Source organism: Rutilus rutilus (genome assembly GCF_951802725.1).
Source record: "Rutilus rutilus genome assembly, chromosome: 19".
NCBI lineage: Eukaryota > Metazoa > Chordata > Actinopteri > Cypriniformes > Leuciscidae > Rutilus > Rutilus rutilus.
Genome location: NC_140232.1, coordinates 24,913,898 through 24,936,963, shown reverse-complemented (window position 1 = coordinate 24,936,963; position 23,066 = coordinate 24,913,898). Strand labels below are relative to the sequence as shown.

General features: G+C 38.2%; 1 protein-coding gene across 2 annotated transcripts in view; it reads right to left on the bottom strand.

Moving 5' to 3' along the window:
* trabd2b (TraB domain containing 2B) overlaps window positions 1-23,066 on the bottom strand; it is a 54,477-nt gene that overhangs the window by 5,055 nt on the left and 26,356 nt on the right. For both annotated transcript variants that reach the window (XM_084390219.1, XM_084390218.1), the window contains exons 3-4: window positions 12,658-12,804; window positions 9,566-9,740 (exon numbers count right to left, since the gene is read on the bottom strand). In XM_084390219.1, the coding sequence (XP_084246345.1) occupies window positions 9,566-9,740; window positions 12,658-12,804 (322 nt within the window). The remainder of the gene's footprint in view (window positions 1-9,565; window positions 9,741-12,657; window positions 12,805-23,066) is intronic.

Sequence of the window (23,066 nt, the reverse complement as noted above, 5' to 3'; positions counted from 1 at the left end):
AGTGCTGACTCAGGTTCAATGACACTGCAGCATGGTCGGCAAGCTATCACACCCACGTACTCTGATTAATGTTCATATTAAACTCGGTTAGAAATGATCTTTTATGGAAATTTCGAGTAAAACAGCCATGCCTCTGTATTCTGCATGTAAAGTCGAGCAGTTCATTTCATGTGCTGTATTTATTTGGAGGTTTGAGCCACATAAATAACCCAGCTGGACAGAGCGTTCTCACAGACATTTGGCTACTGGAGGAAGTAGTTACTGGAGAAGTGTTTGGTTACTAGAGGAAGTAGTTGGATTAAGTGAGGTGCGGGTGGTCACCAAATTGGTGAGGTTTTTCTTTGTTGGGACTTATTTAGGGCGCATTCGGAGGTCTTTCTGAAAAGCTCTCCTTTAATTAATGCAAGGAGGCAGATGCATGCTACAAAACAAATCAGCCTGAACTAATCTCTTGCTCTTTCTCCGTAGGCACCCACACCCAAAACACTGGCACACGATAAATAAATATACACACCCAGAAACAAACAAACAAACCTGTGCGCCATACACACAGACTCGTTTCACTACAGGAGCTTCAGCTCTCCAAAGGCTGATACGATTCATTATGTATATTTGTGGTGTTTATTTTGTGACCGCAGTTAGTATATTCTGATTACCAAGAGAAAACTGCTGTTAAGAAATCCTGAAAGCACGCACAGGTCTTAAACAAATCCATTTGAGGCTTAGCAAAAGCTCCTGGCTTTTCACTACAGTTACACCTAAAGCCCTCGTCCAAATCATCCTGTTTACAGGTGCAGGTGCAGTGACTGTCAGTTCATTCCTTCTGATTCAGTCAAAGTAGAGCACATGTGGTGTTTCCATAGTTTGTTTTTCAACCTGTAGCTCAGTCGGCAAAGCATGCCGGGGGCAATTCCCTGGCTAATGGTTCGATTCACTGGGAGTATGAATACATTGAATTCACTGTAAGTGGCTTTAAATAACAGTGTCTGGCATATTAATAAATGTAAATGTTTAACTAATGTCCTTACGGCCTGGCTTTTGCTGTAACGCTTAAGCTCTGAGCTTTCTCTCTCTCTGACTTTCATCAGACTTGTTCTCGTTTTCACTCTCGGGGTATTTAGGGTTCTCAATCACTTTTTAGCAAAAATTCTTTGGTGCATTTATACATTTTATGAATCCCCTCGCCTCTCGCCCAATCTTCGTACTCAGAAGATGTACTGTGAACGTTTCAGGGGTTGGTTTGAGTGTTTTGGTTTGTGTCCAGGTATGTCAGCACCTTTATGATACATTATACATGACAAACCACACACACACACACACACACACACACACAGCCATTCAGCCAATATTTTAGACTTGTGAGCAGTGTTTTACACAGCAGGTTTTGTTTGTCATAGTTATTGTCAGCTTAAATCTAGTTAATATATTTTTTGTCATATTTGTCAATTTTATTATAATTTATTAAACTCGCTATAAGATAGCAAATAATTTTATATTCCATATTATATTTATATTTTTATATGCAAAACAGACCAAACATTAACCAAAGTGAATGAGCAAAAGTTAAAGCAAACTAGTTCAGTTACAATTTAGGTATTCAAATCTATGATTGTACATACTTTGAACTATTTACATAAACCTTTTATCTACTAAAAGCATTGTTACTGCATTAATACATACATTGCTGTGTTAGGGTAACCCTAACCCTATTGGTATATGTTTGTCTGCTTAACACTTATGTGAATGTGATTTCACCAAGTATAATATGTTCCTAGATCAAACAACAGTCAACTGTCAACTGTCCTGGAACAACATTCCAATCAACCAATCAAAATTGAGGTACAACTTTACAGTTTATGCCAAGTTTAGGCTTACAACAAGGGTTAGGTGTTTCTACATCAGTGTTATTCACCTATCATTTCTCTCTGATTTTAGGGATAAGTTATGGGTAGGGTTAGGTTTAGGGGTAGGGGTAGGGATAGGACTATTTTCGAGAAGGAATGTTGTTATATCAAAATATGTTGATCCAGGAACATGTCTTACTTTGCAAAATCACGGTGGCCCCTATGGATAGACAGACAACAAACAAAATATTCATTGGAGAGAGGGAACATTTGAAAGAGAGGAGAAAGCACATATTGAGATCTGTAATATGAAATTGAAATGCATTGTGGTCCACCAGGCTGCTGTTGTCTTTGATCATAGTACTACTTTTGTCTTGTTTGTTCTCTGCTTGCTGTCCATTATTATAAGCATGTGTGAGTCTGTGGGTGTGTGTCAGATGATGCTCAAGGGAAGCCTCCACCTCAGAGTTCTTCATTTGTCTTCAGCGCTCAGTCCCCCATGATAACCCTACAAACTACTGACCTGCAAAGCAGCACAGCTCCATCTAATCCACACACACATGCTACCCTCTGCAAGTTTTTACAGCAGCAGGAAATCTATAAATCTCGACATGGTCTCTGAGTCAACAAAACCTCCGCGCCGCCCTGAGTGTGAGCGAGAGTAAATGATCAGCTCTCACACCTCCTATAAATCTCTAAAGATCAGGAAATTCCAGCCTTCAGGCCATCCCAGGGATCTGAGCTGAACCCAGAGATTAGTGAGAATTAAGGGGGTGCTTCTCTCTTTTACCTGTCCAAAGGGACTCCTCTGGTTGTAGTTCAGCAGACTCCATAATGAGGGGACTCTCTCTCTGTGGCGCTGCCGTAGGGGAACTGGAGTGAACTACTTTAAGGTCTGTTTGGGGTTCAAGGGTTTGATGCAGAAACATTGAAACTGTTTCCTTTATGGCTTTAAATATTTACATTTCTCTTACAGTGACTGTTGGGTGGCGGGCAAGCAGATTTACCAAAGACAGGGAGAGAAAGTCAGTACAATGGATGGGGAAATTTTCACAGTTGGGGAAATGTGAAAATGGAGGAAAGAGACAAAAACAGGCAGAGCAGGAGCGCATTAACAGTCAAAACTCACAGGGGTTAAAGCATTTAGGGGAAATTGCCCCTACAGTTTGTTTTAGTTTCTGACAGCTGGGGTCTCTACTTTTTTTCTTGGAATGTTGAAGTGGCTTTGAAGCAGTAAACAGAAAGAAGCCTTTCTTGCTCATAAATATATGTAATGGTATGTGCACACATACTCGAAGAGCAAAAACTACATTTATTGACGGGGCAGTGCACAAAAAGTAAGTGTGTGTGTGCAAATCAAATGTCAAATGTATACAGCCAATGTAGCATATATAACTGCATATATGGGCCATTCTACAGAATTGGTGCAAACTGCTGTCCGACAACTCAAAAACACAATTTAAAAAGCATTTAAGTATTCTGATTTTCGATTTTTTCTAAGATCCTTCTATTATCTATTGAATCCCATAATAATACTTAAAAAATAAGTAAGTTTAATATATATAAAACCATAATTTATCTGTACTTTCAATTGGGAGGTGGCTGTCTCGAACCCTAACCCCTAAATTTCAACTTGTGAAAATGATATCGAAATATTTTTTTCATTTTTTTTCCATTGTTGTTTAAAAAAAAAAATGTTTTGATTTATTTTAAAAAGTTTAAAAAAAATAAACATTTATTTAATATTTTATTTTTAAATCATGAAACTTTATGTAAAAAAATGTGTCCTGCATTTTCATGTCACTACCAAAACAGTGTGTGTTTTAGTCCATTGGCTGAGACTGATTTTAACCACACCCCTACATTATTGATCAGGAAATATTATTGTGTGCCTCTCTCTCATACCCTCTCTTTCATTATAGAAAGGTACCATCATGTTGAGGGAAATGTGTTCAAAAGTCAGAAAATCTGTGTGTAACTTTAAGGGACATTACTACCAAACACCTTTTTTTTTCTGCAATTAAGCAAACTTTTTTGGGTGTAATACCATAAAATTGAGTTTTTATGTTTGTACAACTGTTCAGAACTGTGCTAGGTAACCAAGTGCGGCTATCATCTTTGAACTAGGCTCAAAAGTATCTTAAATTGTCACTACCGTGTGGTGAAGTTTCGGTTGTTACATCATGTTTTTTTTTGTGTTATTAGATCAAATTTAGTTTTTGTGTGTGTACAACTGCTCAGAACTGGGGGAAATAAACAAAAATGTTGTACAGTTATGCAAATCATTAGTATCTTAGTATGTTTTAGTAGTGTTTTAGTATGCGAGTTAAAATTCTGTAACGTGATGTGGATGTTTTGTCTCAAATAAAGTATACTGAATTATCAACTAAGATGTTATTATAGTGTTTGGTTCGATGTATATTCAAACTAATGAATCCTTAACTTTGAAATCAGTATGATTAACTTAATGCCTTTTATAAAGAAAGATTGGGTTAAAAATACAACAATTCTTATAAATTACACTTGAAATATTGTTAAAATTGTTATTGATTTACCTGTGAAAACTTTTTAAAAATAGCAAAAATATATATTTACAAGGTAGATGTAAACAAAATATTAATAGATCAATATAAGCCTTCTAATTAAATTATTTATTATTGTGTTTTGGTAGTGACAAATTTGGGGATAGGAAATATATTCCAAAACTTTCTGAAAATACAATATGATAATTAACTGCACAATTACTAGAAATGTGTACCTTGGATATTATACAATTTGCATACATACACAATTTTTGGAAAAAGACTATAATAATATTATTTATTATACAGTTAAGCCCAAAATTATTCATACCCAGACCAAATTTTTAGTAAAATTTAAGTGAATTTTTACCTGGTGAATGGGTATCTACTGACTGTCAATGACACAAGAACGTGGGCAAAGACTTTAAGACATTGTGTCAGAGATATTAATGAAAAATATTAGTTTTTTATTTTATTTACATTTTGACAAAAAGTTCCATGTCCAAAATTACTTATATCCCAGATCTTATCGCAAAATTGTCAGGAAATGCAATCTTCTGCACCATTCTAAATGTTCCTGGTAACTTCTAGCATGTTCTAGAGCATTGTAATCAACTGTAAATTCAGAACATCTGATATACCTGTTTGCTAAAAAGTTTCTGGTCGATTGCAAGTCATGGTTAAAACCAAGGAGCTTAGTGAGGACCTCCGGTTGCACCTGTATAATCTATATCTAATATATATTAGGGGTGGGGATTATGGCAAAAATATCATATTAAGATTTTTTTCAGGAAAATCACGATTCACGATTGTTTTTTCATGTTGGTTTTACTATTTTGCAAGTGACATATCAGCCAAACGAATGGCACGGACACGGCACGGACACACCAGACACCGGCACGGACACAGAGACACGGACACCGGCACGGACACATCGGACACGGACACCAGCACGGATGCAGCATGGACACACCAGACACCGGCACGGACACACCGGACACTGGCATGGACACGGACACATGACACCGGCACGGACACGACACCGGCACGGACACACGACACCGGCACGGACACACCAACGCGACAAAAAAGGTGAATTTGACTTGTTTACATCACACTCACCAACAGCGGTTACACAAACAAAACTAGACAAGATACAATGGAAACATGAGGGCTATTTATACACCAAGAATAATGACTAACAAGAAACCAATCAACCTATCAACCAATAAGAAAATATATATATATATATATATATATATATATATATATATATATATATATATGTATATATGTATATGTATATATATATATAATATTAATTATATATCCTATTATTCTATATATAAACACCATAACTGATGGTTATCATGGTGAGTCAATAAACTGTATCGTTCACACACTGTATGATTTCACTCCTGCATTTTAATGTGGTTGTCACTCCCAAGACTCTGACTTTGTTGACTCTGCAATTATTCTCACAGTTTTTTTTTCTGTTGTAAAGGGACACAAGGCTGCTTAAATAGTTTGCATAATAAATCACAGACTTTGTCTTGGAGTGCATCCACATATTCTTTGTGTGTGTGTGTGTGTGTGTGTGTGTGTGTGTGTGTGTGTGTGTGTGTGTTGGATAAAATCACTTGCAGGTAGAAGCATCTGTGTAAGTGCATCACAGTAAAACAGTGTGTGGGAGAAGAGAGATCATGTGTTATGTGTGTAATGTGAGCTAAAATTCCATTAGCACCCAGATCAGTTGTTTTAGTAGCTAATGAGGCGTGTAATGGCAGAGTCTGATAATGAGCTCTGCTGGTCTAATTAGCACTGAGAGTCACTTTTGCACAATGTACTCAGAGATGTAGACCAACACAACACCACAGCTCAAGACAAACAGACTGTTTTCTCCAGGGTCCCGAAAGCCATTCCATTTGATTTGCATTTAATAGTTGAGCTTTTTTATTGTGTATTTGGAGGGACCATTTAATGACTCAGATAAAAACCCTTCCTGCTTGCCTTTTGAGCCTGCATGATATTCACTTTCTAGTATATAATATTCCTAGCCAATAAAAGGACCAATTGCAGTGGTTATTGTGATGCCATCTGGTGGAGTCATCTTTTAAATCGCTTGACAAGCTACAAGCGACTCAATTTAAAGCAGTTTAGTTACAGTCAGGCTGCTTTTTGCATCCCAGTTTAGCTCAAAAGAATCCACAAAAGTTCTTCATTTAAACAGTCCATCAGAATGAACTTTTACTAAAATGAATTGGACCCAATGCAAATGGTCCCAATGCTTCATACTGCTTTATCAAACAATTGTGACCATGCCTATGTCCTATTCCATTCACTCTGCGAAGGTAACATAAGGTACTTTGACATCATCTTCCCAAACCTCTGGAGCTTTTGTTACGGTTTTTCAATGACTGACGCTTCTAATGCAGTGCAAAGAACCTTGCGAGTGAAGTGTCCCTTGGTTGGACACCAAGAAAATGTTCATGTCAAAGGGCCCTTTGAAGCAATTCTTTTTGAGCACTTCTGTTATGAATGACAATACAGTGACCACCACAAACAACTGCAAAACACATGTGCTGAGAGTTCCTCACCACACACAAACACACGGATGAGTGATCACATTCATACAAACACAGTAAGACATAAACAGTGTCCCTTGCTCTTACTGGAATTGACTGTAATAGTGCTTTAAAACCTGTGATATTAGCTTTGTCGTTTATTAGTGTCATATGCATGTCAAATCAATAGAAAAACAAATCTGAGGCCATTAATGCGAAGACAAATGCTCCCTATCACATGTAGCGTGTGTATTAAAGAAGAAAGTGGTTGGCCTGGGTTGTGGCCATTGCAGGAAATTCCTAGGGATGTTTTCAATAAGAGCACGAAACTCCACGCAGCACTGAGGAACCAGGCAAATGAGAACCTGCTGAAACGCCACACACACACTCTCTCCTTGCTCAGCAAATGGCTAATTAGGATGTGAGTGAATATGTTTGAGGAAAGCAAAATGATTTTTATTACACAAACAACGTTTACCATCGTACAGCATTGCCTTGACATAAGGCTTTTTATGTAAAATATATGTGTTTGTCGGAGGTTTGTTAATAGATTTCTAGTGGATGTGAAATACTAATATATACTGAAGTTTGTGTCTGTGATCTGTACCATAAACAGATGTGCCATGGTGGTGTGTTCCTGCTTATCATCTGACCTGTTATGTAACTTTGCAGTCCTTCTCATACTCACAAAAAAACAAAGCAAAACAGATGAAAGAGAATAAGAATTGCTTTTCATATGAAAAACTGAATTTTCGCAAAATTGTATACATCAGGGGTGTGTCCAGTCTTGCTCCTGGAGGGCCAATGTCCTGCCCTGCAAAGTATAGCTCCAATCCCAATTAAACACACCTAAACAAGCTGATCAAGGTCTCACTAGGCATAGAAACTTCCAATCCAGGCAGGAGTGTTAAGGCAATTTGGAGCTAAATTGCTCTCCAGGACAGAGTTTGGACACCCCTGGTCTACATGAAGCCTTGGTTTTAATATATGTGATTTACTACTCCAAACTAGTAGGGAGCAGTAACTTCCACTTGTGCTTCTACCACAGGAATTTAAAAGAATAGGGCTAAATCCGAAATCGCCCCCTAAACCCTCAATCACTATTCCCTACATTAGTCCACTAATATAGTTCACTTAAAGGAGTGAATGAAAACGAGTGAACGAATTCGGACAGCCGTTGAGCCAAACTGAATCAAGTCTTATTCATAAACAAATCATTTAGTTTTGGAAACTGTGTATCTGTTGATTCATTGAATATTTCAAATTCAAAAGAATGATTAATTCATGAAAGTGAATGTCAGGTAGAGCTAAGGCTGATCAGATTTTTAATCAGCATAAATTGTATGGATGACTTTTAGGGAACTTTTTACAAAAAGGTGCTTTGGCGTCAGGGTTTGGGGGTATGTGTGAGTGCATACGAGTATGATTTTTCCAAAAGAGTCTTCTAGCCTGTGCCATAAGGGCTTCCTGTTGAATCAAAACATGCTTTTGGAAAGTCTACAAAGCAAAGGTGGCAGGTTTGCTGTGGAGGAAAGATGGATGGCTTGTTTAACCACTTTACCAGCACAATGTGTACTTTAATCACCCCTACAGAAACTTGTGGAGCACTCTGGTAACTGTAGAACCCTCTGAGCCCAGGTTTACAGCTGCCAATTTTGCTTTCTGTCAATAGTTCTGACTAGGTTCTGTGTGAAATGGTCCAAATTAAACTGAGCAACTCAAACAAGAGCTCTGAGTAAACACAGTTAGAGAAAGGACTACCACACCAGGGACAGACAAACTATCACTGCAGTTGCCGAACTATTAGTGTGTTATATTTGTCACAGTCTTGATCTTTTACTGATTTTGAGCTAAATGTAAAAAAACAAAACAAAAAAAAAACAGGGCATTATCATGTTAAATTCTACTTCTATTTCATTAACACTTACAAATTGACAGACAGGTTCTCACACACACACACACTTGTCCAGTAGAAAACCTCAGATTCACCCCATCAGTGCTAATAAACTTCACAAACATAAACATGTGCTCATACACACACCACAGTTTTCCCTGATGACTTGAAGCATCATTAGCTTGGAATGCAAATTAAAAACAAACCACTCACACTCTTACAGATGAGAGTAGCTGTCAGTCCTCTCACTGGGTCTCATTCACTATTACATGCATTCAAGTGTTCTTAATTACGTGTGTACAAAACGTTTTCACTAAATTTAGAACAGGTGTGTACACGCATGCATTTCTATTCTCATTCTAATGAATCCTGATTAGTCTAAAGTGTGTAGCCAGAGTTAGTAATTAGCATAATACACACCCAAACTCTCACTTTATGCAACCCTTTTGGTGATTAAAAATTTCAGGAAAATAATGCATTTTGTGAGGTATGCATTTGTCAAACAGACAGAGAATCGCACACAGGTGCACACAGAATAGGAATGTAGGTGATGTGTTCTCAGTCGTGGGAAAAGTTCTGAGGGCCATTTGGTTTTACTGCCATCTGGGGGAGTTTGTGTGTGTGTGTGCGTTTGTTTTGTATGTGGAGCTGGACCTATTCCTAGTCAATGTCAACTGACCTCATCTTCACGTTGTTAAGAGAGTGTATGTGTGTGATGGTTATAAGTTTTGTGTGACTCACCAGCTCCGAAAGCAAAAAAGAATCTTTGGGTGGGGCTTCGCTGAAGGAGGGCAGAGACACGGCGGGCCATTCGCTCGTTGCGTTTGTAAATGAGCTCCTGCCGCAGGTAACTGTCAATCTGCTGCGCTGTCAAGCGCTCGTGAGCTGGCAGGGAACTGTTGATGAAATGTGGAAGCTGAGAGAGGAAAAAGAGAGAGAGAGGTATTACTAAAGGCCTGGCATGAATCTTAGTCTGTGTATGTGAGAAATTGGGCAGCTGAGAAGTTTATGACGCTTTGTGGAACGTGACATCCACACACACTTACAAATGCTGTTTCACTGTCTTGGACTCCATTGATTTGCTGCAGGGTAAAGTGGATAGAAAGCTTTCTACAGCTGGCCGCGTCTCTCTATACAGTCTGCTATTAATACATAGGGATGGACTGAATAGATGGAAGGAGAAAAGGGAAAGTAGACTTCAAAGATGGAATAGAAGAGAAAAAGAAAAGGAAGATTGGGGAAAGACAATAAAGACGCCAAAGTCCCTGTGAACTGGTTTTCCACAATGAGGTGAAGTTTTTCTGATCGAAATGATTGAGCTTGTCCATTTTTTTTTATGGAATAAAAGTCTAATGGATGCCCACTTTTAGATTTAAAATGAAACTATAACATTTCTGTCATAAACTACAGTAAATCATAATCATAATAGGATAAATTATGCAATAGAGATATAGTTTGAAAAGCTTTGCTTTTATGGCACAAAGTTGTCTCATATTTTCCTCTTCAATGTTGTTTATAATCGAGAAAGACATTTAAGACAGTTTAAAATAAATGTTATACTTTTATGCATCATATGAGTTAGAAAGTTGCAATTGTGAGATATAAGGCTGCAATTACAAGATGTTAAGTCACAATTATGAGAAAGTCACAAATCTCATACATAAAGTCACAATTTTACTTATACATTTAAGTTGTAATTACCTTTTTATTTTTTTACTTGAGCTTCTAAATGTATGGAATCCATCTTTAGAATTGGAAAAGTGAGTATAGAGCTTTGGAAGAGAGCAGGGCATTAGGGACATATATATGATTATGGCTCTAATAGATGGTCAGAAACACAACGCTTCCCATGTCTTGACTGGCTATACATACACCAGAAATGGGGGGGGGGGGGGGGTAATGGATAATGGTACCGGAGGAAGCGAGAGAGACTTAAAAGGGAAACTGTGAGGTGGCCTCTTGTTAGAATCCAGAGCTTTGGAACGTCTAAATACTATGTATGTGTGTGTGTGTTTATCCATTCACCCCTCTAATGAGAGAACAGTTTGGAAATTGGGAGGCAGAGAGGGTAAATATGGCTGTGCACGTGTGTTTATCTGAGAGATTCCTGCTGGAGTTGTGCACTAAAGAACTGAAGGTGAAGTGCGGCGATGCAGAAAGCCATTCGTTTGACTCCACTGTGTGTGTGTGTGTTTGTATTCAGACACTGATAGATGAACTGCTGTACCCCTGCAAGCATCCAAACCACTTTTAGAGAAGGCTTTCCCATAATGCCCTCTTATACTCTCTCTCTCTCTCCTCCTCCTCCTCTCCTATAAGACACAGTATAGAGAAACTTTAGTGTGCTAAAAGATCTAAAAGTCATGGAAATTCAGTAAAAAGAGGGAACCTGACATTTAATGAGTTTATATACAGACCCTTTCCAAAAAATTAGAATATCATGGAAAAGTTTATTTATTTCCATAATTCCATTCAAAACGTTAAACTTCCATAGATTATAGATTCAGGGCCCACAACTTAAACGATTTCAAGTATTTAGGTGTTTATTTGTACATAATTTGGGCTTCCAGCTCATAAAACCCACGAAAACAGGATTTCAAAAAATTAGAATATTACATGAAATCACACAGTAATTACACAGTGATACCATGGTCATTGAACCAGGTTTTGGTTCTTTTGGCAGTGTGGGCAGGTGCAAATCCTGCTGGAAAATGAAGTCAGCATCTCCATAAAGCTTGTCTGCTGAAGGAAGCATGAAGTGCTCTGAAAATGGCCTGGTAGACGGCCGCGTTGAGTGGACAGCACAGTGGACCAACACCAGCCGATGACATGGCTCCCCAAACCAACACAGACTGTGGAAACTTCACACTGGACTTCAAGCATCTTGGATTGTGTGCCTCTCCATTCTTCCTCCAGACTCTGGGACCTTGGTTTCCAAATGAGATTGGATCCCAGAATTTGCTCTCATCAGAAAAGAGGACTTTGGTCCACTGTGCTTTATTAAATCCAGAGTCAACGCAGCCGTCTACCAGGACGTTTTCAGAGCACTTCATGCTTCCTTCATTTTCCAGCAGGATTTGCACCTGCCCACACTGCCAAAATAACCAAAACCTGGTTCAATGACCATGATATCACTGTGTAATTACTGTGTGATTTCATGTAATATTTTGAAATCCTGTTTTCGTGGGTTTTATGAGCTGGAAGCCCAAATTATGTACAAATAAACAACTAAATACTTGAAATCGTTTAAGTTGTGGGCCCATAATCTATAATCTATGGAAGTTTAACGTTTTGAATGGAATTATGGAAATAAATTCAAATTTTTTGGAAATGGTCTGTATGTATACATTATCCTTGAATGCGGTTTGGATTTCTGTCTGTAATGAAGAGACTCTAGCTCTAAGTCAAGTATTACATAATTTCCGCGTAGAATATAGAAACCGAAATAGAGAAAGAGAATGAAGTTAAGAGGCATAAAGCAGTGAAAGGGGGAGCAGTCAGATACCTTATCAGACAGCAAAGCCATTAGCTGCCCAGTGTCTGATCTTTGCAGGAAATATGGAACAACAGAGAGAAATTCCCTCCCTCCTTCTCCTTACTGCTCCCTCACATTTTTCCTAAAATGTTCATTCTCTCTTGCACTATGTGTGTGTGGCGTTGCTTTAATCTCTTAGCGTGCAGGGTGAAGTGGAGAATTATAGGCCATCCATCAGAAGGAACCTGTTGCTGCTCAAACTTTAAGCTCATAATGACTTCAATACATCACATACATGCAGTTACACTACACACATACTCGCATGATGCATAGGAGTGTGTGTTTTGTGTGTGTGTACCTGTGATGTGTCATGATTGAAGATGATGGAGTTGAGGTCTCCACAGTTGTAGTGTGTGATGAGGTCCTCAGTAGTGAAGGCGCCCTGCAAAATGCCTGCACGCAAACTTTCATGCTGCAGTAGAGTCTGGTTCAGAGCAAACAACACCTGCAGACATACACACACACACACACACACACACACACAGAGAGAGAAAGGGGGGGTGCGGGGGTCAGTTTGACATTTTGAACACATAAAATACACAAGTTTAGTCATTTTCACTCCCACACACACAATATAAAGTCACAAACGCACTCTTCATTTATTCACACACTATAAACATACTCCATATGAACATTTTTCCTTTTGGAGGCGCCCAAAAATTACACCAGCATACTGCCAGGTACAAATATGTTGTGTAAAGCAGGCAATTTCTAGAGAAAACGTTATAAGAGAGAAACAAAAAAGACAGGGAGTGCTCCTTTAAAAACGGCTCTATCTCCAGGGTCCAAGGGTTGTAAATTTACAGCCCCCATTAAAATAAAAAGTAAACTCTCTTTAGAGAGAATTTATGGTGTGCAACAGCCACAGACCACAGTGACACTGCAGCTGTCCCAGACTCCTGGGGTTAAACTTCACAGTTCACACTCCCGCCCACTTCGCTCCCACACCACGCCTGATTGGCTGACTCGCCCGACTCTGGCTGTCAATCAAAGTTAAGCGTTTTGACAGCACAGCCCATTAGAGATGGGAGGGGGTCGTTTTTTCTGTTATTTTGCGTGGAAAGGTAGATCGAATTTCACACTGTCGTGCACTCTGCTGGCTAACACGTTCATACCCGATCATGTGTGGTCAGTTGATTTGTGTACTTGATTACACCTCTCTATTCTGGCTGGATCCCGTCACATAAATTGCCTTGGAGGTTTACAGGGAGGGTGTATTTGGGAGCGTGTGTGACAGAAATACAGTAATGAAAATGGTCAATGAAAGCAGTGATGCTGATTGATTTATGTACTAGCTTAAAGGCTAGAGAAGATTTAGTTCCTGCCTCATGCAGAAAGGTTGGAAATGAGAGTCTGTGCTGTTCTATTTAGCACTGGGAATGAAATACAGAATGCTGTTTTGCTCACTAGTCCGATGTGCTTTGTCTACACTGTAAGCATTGCCAATAGCAAGCAAACCAAACTTGACATCACTTTGTTTTTGTTTAAAAGTTTGAGAATCATTGACTAATATCTATCTATCTATCTATCTATCTATCTATCTATCTATCTATCTATCTATCTATCTATCTATCTATCTATCTATCTATCTATCTATCTATCTATCTATCATCTATCTATCTATCTACTGTCTGTCATTTATAAGCATCAATGTATTAAGCTACTTTCCCCCCTGTAGTTTATAGTGTAACTATGTACTTTCTCAACTTACAGTAAATATTTTTGGTATAATGTAATTTTTATGTTAGCTAGCTACAGGCTACCTTTCTTTGAGCATTGTTATTTTAGCATTATTATTTATATGCTTTTGTAGTTTATATACTATTATGCTATTATAGTATTTACAGTGCTATGCATAAGTTTAGACACCCATACTAAAGTTGACTAAAAAGAGGAATAAAAAATCATCTTTTGGAAACTGAACTTAATGCCTTAATTTAAAAAATTAGGAAAAATCCAACCTTTAAGGACACCAATTTTCTTTGTGAATGAATAATGTATCGTAATTAAATAAATGTTCTTCCTTAAAATACAGGGTGCATAAGTTTGGACACCCCTATGTTAAATTCCCATAGAGGCAGGCAGATTTTTATTTTTAAGTATTTAAAAAAAAAAAATTGTAGGATACCATGCATCCTGATAAAGTTCCCTTGGCCTTTGGAATTAAAATAGCCCCACATCATCACATAGCCTTCACCATACCTAGAGATTGGCATGGTTTTATTTCAGTTAGCCTAATAGCTAGTTTGATTTGCATTGAGAGATAATCTTATGGAAAGTACCCCATGCCAATCTCTAGGTATGGTGAAGGCTATGTGATGATGTGGGGCTATTTTAATTCCAAAGGCCAAGGGAACTTTATCAGGATGCATAGTATCCTACAATTTTTTTTTTTTTAAATACTTAAAAATAAAAATCTGCCTGCCTCTATGGGAATTTAACATAGGGGTGTCCAAACTTATGCACCCTGTATTTTAAGGAAAAACATTTATTTATTTACGATACATTATTCATTCACAAAGAAAATTGGTGTCCTTAAAGGTTGGATTTTTCCTAATTTTTTAAATTAAGGCATTAAGTTCAGTTTCCAAAAGATGATTTTTTATTCCTCTTTTTAGTCAACTTTAGCATGGGTGTCTAAACTTATGCATAGCACTGTATTACAATTTTAAATTATCTTTTATTTTTAGATTTTCAGTTTTTCATTTAGATTTTAGTTTAAGTTTTATAATTTAACAAATTACTGTGCTTTTGTCATTTGTATTAGTTTTTGTCTAAAAATTTTTTTTTTTTCATTTTTCATCTAATATATATTTTTATTTCATTTAAGCTTTATTTCAAATAAAGAAAATTATTTTATAATTCTAACAACACTGTTGTTTGAGTAGCTTTCCCAACACTATACCTGGGTATGATGTCAGTGTGGGGTTAGTGATTCTATTTCATCTATTAAACAATTTTTAAACAATTCTATTTTCAGCCTAGTGCTGTGCAGATCTTTGTCACGCTGCCAGTGCGGTAATCCCAAAATGGACCGCGATCAAACCAGCACCAGAAGAGCACGAATGCACTCCATCTATCGCACTTCACATCCAGCCAGCTCTCTGTGCTCTAAGCCGACCCCCTGCCGGCCTTGTAATCGCCGGCCGTTTATTTCGATATTGCGTGTGTTGTTTTATTGTCTTCATTTTTTACGTTGCCATGTCATGTCGGGTGTTGCCCTCCTGTGCAGATGTGCTCTGGCTCTGTGTGCCACGGTTTTTGCCCACACATGGGAGCTTTATAGTGATGCCAGCTGCTACAGCGGCCATGGCACGCTCAGATTAGGAGACGGGTGTCTGACCCATCTGCCTCGCTTCTGTGCTGGTGCCAAAAATGAGGAGTTTCCCTTAACCTTAAGCGCATTCCATGTGAGAAATAGAAAGATGAAAGGACGACTGGGATGTGATAGATAGAAGGATTAAAGGATGGGACGGCGAGGACGAAAGCAAGCCAGGAAAGAGAATTGGATCATTCTGTGCTTCTCTGCTGTTCATTTGATGGACAGAGTGCAAGAGAGCGCAGACATTAAGGCCTGGTGTTTTGTGTGTGTGTGTGAGTATGTGGGATGAAAGATGGCTAAAGTGTGTGAGAATGTTCCATTTGTTGAAGTGTGAACACCCTTTAGCATCCATTGTGCTAAACAAAAGCATATTTTCACAGCGCTTTCTCTCTGGTAATGGAGATTTCACAGGGTGGTAGGTGTGCGATTTACCCAGATGGACTCTTCTGTGTTTCTTGACATGTGAGAGGCCCCGTTTACATCTGATAATAACATCCGTTTTGGTGGTCAGTTTAAAACAGGATGATGTTGAATACAAGTGTTAAGATTTAGATATCAAATAAACCTAAAAGGTATGTTTAGGAAAAACAGTGGTGAGAATTTCCTTTTTGTGATCGGATCACTCGAGACGGATAATGGGTGTAAACGGGGCTTGAGTCTCATGGACTGATTAAACACAGAAACCCCTTTGCAAACAAAAAAAAGTTTGGAGAACCCAGCCTGCTTCTGGAACGTCTTACCTTCTCCGAAGCATTGCATTCCAAAATTTCATTAGCGGTTTGGAGAAAATAAATAGAGAAAAATACCAAGTGAGGGAGGGAAAAACAAAAGAAGAGAATGTTAATTCCCATGTAATGATCCAAAATGAGAGGAGGAAAAAGAAGCATGCTATTTCATTGACACGTGTAAGTATGGAAGTAGTTGACTTCTTGTTCGTTCACGTTAGTGGTCCAGCGGACTTCTTTTTTAGTTCAGCTGACGCAGATCTACACGACCAACACACAGCTAATTACATTATCACTCTCACACCTTCATTTCTTTGGGTCTCTTTCTTCATTCAGTTCTTTGACTCGCTTGTCTTCATTGTTGTTTATGGAAAGTTCTGAGGTAGAACAGAGGGATGGAGGGAGAGAGGATGGCAAAATAAATAATAGCTGGCTGCAAACGCATGTGCACCACAGCTGGAAGTGATTTCATCTCTTTTGGAGTGGTCAGAGGCATTATGGGAAAAGTGCAGATGGGCACAGGTGCAGTTGGTAGGCAGTGCGAGCCAAAATCAGCTCAGCGTATCCAAACATAAAAAGAAAAACAGCAGTCGAGCGCAGCTGACCACTTCAAACCAACATCTTGTGGATGACACTTGCTCTTTATTGGTCATTAATTAGAGGTTCTCTCTTTCTTGCCAAATTTATCCCTGCACTTTTGTTCTCACTCTTGACTGCCCCCTACATGTCACAGAGATATTGTGCACTTTGTGGCATGAGGTTTCATATATGGTTTTTAGTTTCTAATCTTTCAGCAGAACGTTTTTCACAGCAAGGTTGGACAAAATTAGAATGTAAGAATTGGCCGCTTTTAATGCTTGAATGTGAATTTGAATTTAAAGTTTAGTATTGTCAAAACAATAATACTCACACAGACAAAATTTCCACCACATTGTTTCAGGTAATTTTATAAAAATGTCACAATTGTGATCTATTTATTTTGTAATATTTAATGAACAATTATAGTTATAGTATTAATTAGTTCTTTGCATTTATTTATGTTCTATATTAATTGTACTTCCTAAAATTCAAATTTGAATTCAATTAGAATTTAAATTCTGCTTCCATTTTAATTTGAAGTTTAAAAGGCATTTTCAATTCAGTTCCCAACGACACACAATCCTGAATCAAAGCAGGTGTGATTTTAATGTTGTTTTGACATTCTTCTAAACCATTTTCTGTAAATTCTGCATTTTTTTTCTTGCAGTACCCTTAAAAGGACATCTTTGTACTTTTTTTACTCCTAAAAGTTGCATATTAGTACTTTAGAGTACAAATACGTACCTTAAGGTACTATTATTAAACTTTTTGTGATAGAAAAGGTACAAGTATGTCATTTTAAGGGTACTGCCCCAGTGACGAGCTTTCTTTCTCTTTCACTACCTTGCATACTAATTTTACATGCTTTCCTTGTCTTGTATTTTCTTTTAGTCCAGGAGTCATATTAGTTACTGCCAAGAGAAGTTTGGTAGCACATTGGTGCATTTTGGTTTTCCTCTCCTTCCTGTCTCGCCAGACAAATCTCTTCATCTCTCTGTCTAATCTATCCATGCACTCGTCTCCATCCTGTCAGTCTGTGTCTTGAACCCGCTGTCAGCCTGCAGTGACCATCTGTGTCTGTTTAATAAGATCATGGAGAGAGTTTCTCTTTTATTTTCTCTCTCACACCCTCTCTCTCACTTTTTGCACTTGTCCAAAAACAAACTCTGCCATTTGACTTGGCAGCACCGGTAGCGGAGTCTTCAGCCATTCTTTCCCTTCAAACAAAAAAAAGAAAACAAGACGAAAGAGCAGGAAAATAATCAACTGTTTCTCAGCGCTCCAGCTGCTTCTGTGCTGTGAGGAGCAGAAAGTGGGAAATTACAAAAGAGTATGAAACGTATAGAGGAAGTGAAAGGGTACACCACTGAGAAACAGGAAAACGCTCAGGCCGGTCTCTAGGAGCTAAGGGAAAGATGGAATGGAGGGATGAATAAACAGAGAAGGAGAGGAGCATTGTTGAGAGGGGTCAGAGGTCAAATAAAACTCAGCCTCCTGAAAGCCCTCCGCTCTGAATAAACATGCCAGTAGAGATGAGCTGAGCTGCATGGGGCTTTAGGACACTTATTAACCCCTGTGTGTGTGTGTGTGTGTGTGTGTGTGTGTGTGTGTGTGTGTGTGTGTGTGTGTGTGTGTGTGTGTGTGTGTGTGTGTGTGTGTGTGTGTGTGTGTGTGTGTGTGTGTGTGTGTGTGTGTGAGAGAGAGAGAGAGAGGGAGTCAAGTTTTTTTTGTCTTGTAGAGGGGGGAGTACTGTTAGGACATGATTGGTTTTCTAAACGACATTACAGTTTAACATACAGCTCTTGTGTTTTCATACTGATTCTGACGAGATTGGGATCTGTGTATCTCTGGAGGTGGGTGTTATGGAAGGTCAAGTGCTATGGATGTACATGCATCATGAAACCCTTTGAAATAAAAAGAGACGTATATAGATGTGACCGATGTATGATAGAACACACTACCATTCAAAAAATTTGAATGTCTCACCAAGGCTGCATTTACTTGATAAAAAAATGCAGTGAAACAGGAATATTGTGAAATATTATTACTATTTCAAATACATATTTTCTATTTTGAATATATTTTAAAATGTAATTTATTCCTGTGATGGCAAATCTGAATTTTCCAAGACATTACTCTAGTCTTCAGTGTCACATGATCCTTCAAATTTGCTTAACCTTATCAGTAAAAATTAGTCTCTTGTCAGAATAGGACTAAAAACCACATTAAAGCTGCAGTCCGTAACTTTTTTTGTGTTCAAAATTTATATAATAAGCGAGTACATCATGAATCCATTTTCCAAACTGTGTTTTTGTCTTATTCTGAACCACTATGGTACACCTAAAATAAGTGTTTATATTCAGACTATTTTAGACTGGTTCGGGTCATACCACTGGGGAGTAGCCCAGTACCTGCGTGACTCGTCATAGACATATACAGAGAGAAGTAGCTCCGGCTACAATGTTCTTCCGCAAGACGCATGCAGTTCTGTTTATTAACCGCTAGAGCGCCAAAATGTACAGATTGCAGCTTTAAATACTAAGCATGTTTAATGTAAATATTTAAAATAAAATTAAAAAAATTGTGAGCAACAGGAGTCAAAAAATATAATTCGCTCAGTATATAAACAATAGAAGTCAATGAAAATTCCTCAGGATTGATAAAAAAACGTGTGTGTGTGTGTGTGTGCGCGCCCTGCACTCTTGCATTGATCCTCTCACATTCTGAAGATAGTGGCCCCTCCCACTGGAAGAGATAACTGACTCCCACTGCTCTTTATCAGACCCTGGGGCGTCTGATAGCATCTAAACCATATGATGCTCATTCCAGAGCAGAGCGAGAGAGAAAGACAAAGAGAAAGACTGAGAGAGTCCTTCCAACTTCTCTCTTATCTACAGGATAGGCTTTTGTCCGTTTAATGCCCTCGGACAGCGTAATTCTCCTTGAGTGATTTGTAGTTTTCACAAACTCTTGCTGGAGAGTGTGCTGAAACATGAGTATAACCCATAAGTTTTAATATGATAATAAATGTGCTAAGGAAACTGGGGGGGAAAAGCCTCCTGCCGCTGCTGTTCATTCATACAGACAGACCTGTGTGTGTTTGAGAGAGACTAAATGAGAAGCAGACAGTGACAGTGTGTCATGTTCTCCTGCTCAGAGTCACAGATGAGATCTGGAGCACAGATGGACTGCTCTCCACCCAAACCTGCAGTCTTATCAACATCACGTCCTCTTTCTCCCTCTCTTTCTACGATTCATCCTCATCATAATGTTTATTCTCCTTTCATCTACTCTCGGCCCTTCCTGTGCCATTTTCCTTTCATGTGTGTATTTGTCTGTCCACTAATGTTGGTCGAATCTGAGTGTGATTGTATAGTCAACATGTGCTCCAGGTGGTTTTTACATGACTGTAGGATGCACTTTTTTTTTGCCCAAAAATGCCATAAAATGCCACTTTTGTGTTTGGCTGAAAGAGAAAATAGACCAAATAGTTGAACAGAAAGCATTACTTTATTCAATAACAGGATCATTAAAGGCTTTAAAGACCTAAAATTGAAACTTTTGTCATCAGTTACTCATCCTTATGTTGTTCTAAACCCTTTAATTTATCTTTAAAACACAAAGATATTGTATGTGACATTTCTGTCCCTCTAATGGAACTCCATTCACCCAAAACTCCATTCAAAACATTCATAAAAACGTTGTAAATCAATCCACAATAACCGAGTGGTTTAATCCAATTATCAGTCAATTCATATGGATTTATTTTACAGTATTTTTATAAACCTTTTAAACTGTCAAAGATTTGGGTGAATGGACTTTCAATGGAGGGGAAACAAAAAAATAGCACTTTTTGCCACTTGTTACCCATTCTGTTTTACTGAAGGATGAAAACTATATTATATTGTAATATTGTATCACTTATAGTTATTTAAATGTTTATATAATATTATATAATATTAATACTATAATATAAAATATAATATTAAATTGATAAAAGTAATAAAATGTACCATTTTGTTGTTATTTGCATAGATTTTTTGTTTTTTCAAGCAAAGAGCGTTTTAATACAAGCATTTTAGCAAACCAGCTAAAAGAAATATTCCTTGCTTAATTTGTTTTAAAAATTAAATTAAATTAAATGCTGCATAAATACTGAGAAAAGCACAACCAATCAAAACATATGATCTTTATTATATATTTATTTGGAGCAGGATTATGGACCAATGAGATTTTACTCTGAGTGGAGCTCCACAGCATAAAAAAAAAAAAAAATAGAAACCAGGTGACCAACAAAAGCTTTTGTTGCATGTCATGGATGCAGCTGTTAAGGATAAACTCGGAGATTGAAGACAGAGGGTTTGACACTTAGGACACAGCGTAAGACTGAGTAGTTTGTGTCATACCATGCGCACTAATGCAGCCTAAGCCCAAACAAACACAGCATTTCACGGCAAATCTTTGCAGAAAAGTCCGATTTCACACATAGACTGTGCCAGCACTGCAGGCCAATGTCTCTCAGACTAGAGGAGAAACAGAGAAAATGTGTGCGTGTGTTGTGTTTGGCTAATGGCAGGCATATGTTGTCTTGACTGTGTCCTGTGTGTACTGTACATGTGACCTGATGATAGAAAACATGGAAGTGTGCATGTGTGCTTTCATATCAGGAGCTTTAACATGTGTTGAATGCATATGAGTGTGTGTGTGTACAAAGGCAATTGCACTCATCCAAAGGGGTCAGCCTCCTCCGTCAATTTCAATGTATTCCATTACAGCAGGAAAGGTTCCTGTCAACATGTGCGTACACACTGCAACAAGAACAAGCTGTCTGAGCCTGAGCAGATATTGATGGAGCTTTCACAGACTGGCGCACAGACGTGCCGTGTGATTCTGTGGAGGAGCCAGCGTTCTCTCAGTGCTGGCTAGTGAAGTCAGAGTCTGAAACTAGAATGAAATGACACTTTTTTCCTGATGGAAAATATGTACAGAGTGCTTGAGCAGTCTTATGTCATACATTTCTCGTGCTTTTGCTCTCTGTTTTCGGCTCTCACCATCTCAAGGCCCTTTGTGTAACATACACTCATCTGTATTTATACAGACGCGTACAGATACATATGTCATTGTATATATATATACAGTATATATAGCCTATATATACATAAGAAATAATTTTCCCAGAAATAAAATAAAAATATAGCTGCGAGCAGCAATTATCGGGGTTCAAGCGGTTTAAGGCCTTAAAGCACATGCGTAAAAATACATTATGTTTTATTTAGCAAGCCTGTTACCATCTCAATCATAGATGGAAATGACCATTTACAGCCAATACAGGAAATTTAACAGGAAATATATGGATATAAAGTTTTTTTACAGTAATTCATTGGCCAATGGCGGACATGTTTTTTTTAGATCAATGTCAATGTACGCATAGACAATCATTGCAGCTCGGACAAAGACACTGCATGCCAATTTTCAAGTCAATCGGACTAGTGGGGAAGTAGTTATAGGTGTTTTCATGTTTTCCCCTGTTATAGCGCCACCAAGTGGCCAGTCGCCGCGTCCTTTTCAACGCGCTGAGTTTGGTGAAAATCTCTCATTCGGTTCGCGAGTAATAGCCATTTTAGTCAAAGTGGCTCCTCCCACTTCGAACGTTTTGGCGGCCCTTGGGGACCGTGAATAGGGATGGGGGGAAATTTTGATTCTTAGATGCATCGCGATGCGGACGTGGATGATTCTGAATCGATTTTTAAAATAATAATAATAATAATATTAGTAATATTAATAGTAATATTGACGGAATGCAAAAGGCAGAACTCTGAAGCGCGGAAGTGCAGTGCCCGGATAGTCTGTGGCGTGTGCATAACAGAGACGCATGATGGCTTACATTACATTAGCCATCATTAATGTAATGTCGGTGTTACATTTATGTAATGTCGGTCAATGTAGAGTTACATTTTGACTGTGCTCTCTGCAGATGTTCACTTACTTTTTTTGTATAAGCTGTTTTTGATTGTGGTATACAGCAACAATTTCAAGTCATAAGTCTTAGACTCTTTATTATTTATTTGTGTATAAAAGCAG